At 31.6% G+C, this 5,117-nt stretch overlaps 1 protein-coding gene across 1 annotated transcript; it reads left to right on the plus strand.

Annotated features, from left to right (window-relative positions):
- The first annotated feature begins 321 nt into the window (after positions 1-321).
- LOC107904340 (probable terpene synthase 9) lies at positions 322-2,746 on the plus strand. The gene is made up of 7 exons (XM_016830677.2): positions 322-483; positions 570-825; positions 941-1,313; positions 1,387-1,605; positions 1,682-1,820; positions 1,892-2,140; positions 2,218-2,746. The coding sequence occupies exons 1-7, from the start codon at positions 376-378 to the stop codon at positions 2,506-2,508; spliced, it is 1,635 nt and encodes a 544-aa protein (XP_016686166.2). The 5' UTR covers positions 322-375; the 3' UTR covers positions 2,509-2,746.
- Positions 2,747-5,117: the final 2,371 nt, after the last annotated feature.

Consider the following 5,117-nt stretch of genomic DNA (forward strand, 5'->3'; position numbering starts at 1 on the left):
TTTGGGTTTAATGAGGACAGGGTTGAGTTGGATTTAAATAAGACGAAACTGATAAAATTTTGCCTACTCTATTAGTCCAATTTATAAACAAACCTAATTTTAAAATACAAGTGGCTAGCTTTCAGCTAGATTAATTTTGACGTGAATATATTTATGAGCCAACGACACTTGCATGCATGACATCCAATATACTGTTAGTATTATTAGATGCATTTATTATTAGACATTATTGGAAGATATTATTTAACTTAAATTTGATAAATATCTTGACCGTCCACAACTCTATATAAGGACATCCAAGTTCAGATAAGCTCCATAGCAATTCAAAACTTACAATATATTGAAGAAATAAGCAACTCTCAAACTTATTTCTCAATGGCACCAACATCCCAATCCTTGAATGAAGAGCAACGTCGATCCGCTAACTATCATCCCAGTATTTGGGATCCCACCGCCATCCAATCCTTTACCACTCCATACACTGTAAGTTGTTTTGCATGCTAGGCTTGTGATAAATGTTATTATATATATATGTTGCATGTAACAGCCCTTTTTCTTTTGAATTTCAGTACGAACTCTATGCTACACAATTGGAAGATCTGAAACAAAAGGTTAGGAAATTGCTTGCCTCAACGAAAGACACAGCTGCTTTGTTGAAGCTAATAGATTCAATGAAGAGGCTTGGAGTGGCCTACCATTTTCAGGAACAGATTCAACAGGCTTTGAATCAATTGAATCCGGATCTAAATCTTGTCTCCAATGATCTTTCCACAGTTGCATTGCATTTTCGGATCCTACGAGAGGATTGCTATCCTATTACCGCAGGTTTGTTTGTTTCTGGATGCTTTCAAATTTATTAGCTTATTAAGCACGGTGACGTTACAAACAAATTCTATCCTTTTCTAGTTTTCTTTTTAACTATTATGGTAAAATTAAACAGATGTGTTGGAGAAATTTAAAGGTGATGATGGGAGGTTCATGGGGAGCTTATGTGGGGATGTTGAAGGGCTTTTGGGATTGAATGAAGCTTCATCCATGGCAATACAAGGCGAAAAAATCCTTGAAGAAGCTAAGGCTTTTAGCAGTGAAAATCTCAAGAATGTAATAGGGAAACTGGAGAAAGTTGAGGCTAAGCAAGTTCAGCGGTCATTGGAAGTTCCACTTTATTGGAGGATGGAAAGGATTGAAGCACGAAACTTCATTGATTCCTACGCCATGGATGATTCAAACAGCTCAGTTTTGCTTGACCAGGCTAAGTTAGACTATAATCTTATCCAGTCAGTTTACAAACAAGAACTGAAACAACTTGCAGAGTAAGATCAATTTACTTCTAATATATGGTTTTTATTTTCGAAATTGGGTTTTTATTCATTGGATGAAAAATAGGTGGTGGAGCGAATTGAATTTCAAGGAGAAGCTTAGTTTCAGCCGAGATAGATTGATGGAAATATATTTTTGGGCTACTGGTTTGAGCTTTGAGGCCCAATATGCCAAATGCAGGATTTGCTTCACTAAGTATGCATGCCTAGCAACTGTAGTTGACGACATCTATGATATATATGGATCACTTGAAGAACTCGAATGTTTCACCAAAGCAGTCACCGGGTAATATATAGTCTTTCTTTTATAATATTTTTATGGCAGCTAAAATTGGGTTATTGATTATATGGATTTGCAATAGGTGGGATGTGAAGGTCATCCAAGAACTTCCGGAGTACATGAGAGTAATGTTCTCAGCCATTTCAGACTTTACTAATGAATTAGCCCAACAGACCTTGAAAGACCATGGCCTCGACGTTCTGCCCTACATCAAAGAACAGGTAACATTGAGAGCCTGAGAATTAATATTTTGTAGAATTGGCTCTGATTTATCGTTATTTGCCAATTGCAGTGGGCTATACTTTGCAGAGCTCATATCACAGAAGCCAGATGGTTTTATGGAGGTCAAACCCCCACTTTTGATGAATATATTGAAAACGCATGGATTTCAATTGGAAGTCTCGGAGGGTTGGTTCTTCTTTGTTTTGTGGAGGCAGACTCCATTGTTAATCAATTTCCAAATTGTCTCAAGGATTATTCTCAATTATTTTATTGGTCATCTCTGATTACTCGACTTAGTGATGATCTAGGTACTTCCAAGGTAATGGCTTCATTCGTAATACATAATTTGCTACAGTCACTAAATTCTAGATTTGCTAAATTTGTTTCATTTTGAAGGCTGAGATGGAGAGAGGGGACATACCGAAAGCAGTGCAGACTTATATGATTGAAAAAGGAGTATCAGAAGAAACAGCACGAAATCATGTAAAAGAACTGATAAGCAATTCATGGAAGAAGATTAATGAAGAAATTTTGGATAATCGTTTCTCTCGAGCTATTGTGAATTTATCTAAGAACATGGCTCGAACTGCTCAATGCATATACCAGCATGGCGACGGATTTGGGACATCTACCGGTGTCACTAAAGATTGTATTATTTCATCAATTCTGAGGCCTATTCCAATATAGATCACCAATACTTGCTCTCATTTTTAATTTTTCAATTTGAGTATTTATCTTGATAAATGCATGCATTGAATAAAGAGTTATACTACATTTGGTTCGTTGTAATGGAATAAAATTATAATTTAATAGAAATGCAATGAAATAGAGTTATAATCAATCATTCAACCAAATAGTTGATCAATGGGATGGAATAAAACTGTAATTGTATTTTTGTGTTTGGTTGAATGGAATGATGTTGTAATAGCATAAGGTACTTGAATAATTAATCATAATTTAGTATAATTATTATTAAATATAATTTAATAAAAATAAGATATAATTTAATAATAATTTAATATAATTATTTTTATATTAAATTATATTAAAATATTTTATTTTAAATTATATTAAATTATATTAAATTATATTAAAATATTTTATTTTAAATTATATTTTGAAATTAAATATTTTATTTGTATATTTTCTAAGTTGAAGTTATAAAGGACTAATTTGGATTTTTTATTTTTTTGTTATTCAATGTTGCATGAAAGAACTATTTTTTGGTGATATCAAAAAATAGCTATTACCGGAAGACAAGTAATAGGAAAGTAATGATCATTCTATTGAATGATAATTACATCCAACCAAATAAATTAATGATTTACCATTCAATGAATAAGGGGAGAATGTTATTCCATTCCCCCAACCAAACATAGTATTAATATTATTAAATCTTTATAATATTTTAAATTAATATCATATTTTTTTAAACATGTAATATTCTTAAATTGAATAATAAGTATCTTTTGTCTAACAATACTAACTTGCACCTTTTGAATTTAAATTTATACACTAATAAATCATTTATTTGATTTTTAAATATAATATTTCATAAAATAAAATTATGTTTTCCATTCTTTGTCTGCAATAAGAGCAAGGATTGAAATAATATTACTTAAAAATTTAAATTAAAAACATATGACATTTCTCTTATTCTTGATTTCCTATAAATATAGGATTTAATCAATCCACTAATATAAACTTTTGAGAAAAAACCTTATATAAATTATATATCATTCCACTATTAAAAATAAATGAAATACACTTAAGTTCACTCTAAAATATAGTTTATTTTATATTTATCACTTCAATTTTTTTTTAATTTAGTTACTTTCATTGAAGTAATTCGTTTTTCACTAATTAATCACTGACATAACATATTAGTCTATTGAGTGAGGACACTTTGACACTTTTTTATTGACTTTTTAACTTAGAAACTTCTCTATAACTAATTTAAAATATTTTTTGGGGTTCTTTCTCTTCTCCGTAGCTCAGAATCCTCACTTGTCTCTCCGCCGATGAAAGCTACACCAAGTCATCCTCATCACTTTCACGCATGGCACTGATGTGTCTGTCATTGTACTACCACCATCTAGTACCACTCAACATCCAAAGATGGTGATGGTACTTGCAAGAACTAAAACAACTTGTAGAGTAAGATTAATTTACTTATAATAAGGTTATTATTTTCGAAATTAGGTTTTTATTCACTGAATGCAAAAGCGGTGGAGGGAGTTGAACTTCATTGAGAATATAGTTTCGGCCAGGACCGATAATTAATGGAAATATATATCTTGACTACTGGTTTGAGCTTTGAGCCCCAATATGCCAAAAGCAAGATTTGCTTAACTAAGTATGCATACCTAGCAATTGCAGTTGACGACATATATGGATCACTTGATGAACTTCAATGTTTCACCAAAGTCGTCACCAAGTCTTATATTCTTTGAATTATACTTTTTATTTACTACAAATTGTTTTTATATGCGGGCAATGTTTAAATTTGTTTATAATTAAAATTATAATTGATTAGAACTTGTATTTAATTTGCATTTTTTAAGCTTTCAGCACAAATATTGATTAGTAATTTTTTAAATATTTCTTTTGATTACTATTAGAATTTAGTCAAAATTGTATGCCATACAAAAAAAAAAAAACCTTTCTAATTTTTTTTTGATTTGTTGTTATTTGTCAATTGCAGTGGGCTATACTTTGCCGAGCTCATATGACAGAAGCCGGATGGTTTTGTGGAGGTCAAATTCCCACTTTTGATGAATATATTAAAAACGCATGGATTTCAATTGGAAGCCTTGGAGGATTGGTTCTTCTTTGTTTTGTGGAGGCAGACTCCATTGTTCATCAATTTCCAAATTGTCTCAAGGATTATTCTCAATTATTTTATTGGTCATCTCTAATTACTCTACTCAGTAATGATCTGGGTACTTCCAAGGTAATATCTTCATTTGCAATACATAATTTGCTAGTCACTAAATTCTAGATGTGCTAAGTTTGTTTTCATTTTGAAGGCTGAGATGGAAAGAAAGGACATACCGAAAGCAGTGCAGACTTACATGATTGAAAAAGGAGTATCAGAAGAAAAGCACGAAATCATGTAAAAGAACTGATAAGCAATTCATGGAAGAAGATCAATGAAGAAATTTTGGATAATCGTTTCTCTCGAGTTATTGTGATTTTATCTAAGAACATGGCTCGAACTGCTCAATGCATATACCAGCATGGTGACGGAGTTGGAACATCTACTGGTGTCACTAAAGATTGTATTGTTTCATCAA

This window comes from Gossypium hirsutum, chromosome A05, assembly GCF_007990345.1.
Source record: "Gossypium hirsutum isolate 1008001.06 chromosome A05, Gossypium_hirsutum_v2.1, whole genome shotgun sequence".
Taxonomy (NCBI): Eukaryota; Viridiplantae; Streptophyta; class Magnoliopsida; order Malvales; family Malvaceae; genus Gossypium; species Gossypium hirsutum.

What these genes read in the sequence shown, in the direction of transcription:
- LOC107904340 (XM_016830677.2), top strand. Translation starts at nt 376, where the DNA reads ATGGCACCAACATCCCAATCCTTGAATGAAGAGCAACGTCGATCCGCT. An exon ending in CCTTTACCACTCCATACACT is followed by an intron (nt 484 to 569) that starts GTAAGTTGTTTT and finishes TTTGAATTTCAG; the next exon opens with TACGAACTCTATGCTACACA. An exon ending in ATGATCTAGGTACTTCCAAG is followed by an intron (nt 2,141 to 2,217) that starts GTAATGGCTTCA and finishes TTCATTTTGAAG; the next exon opens with GCTGAGATGGAGAGAGGGGA.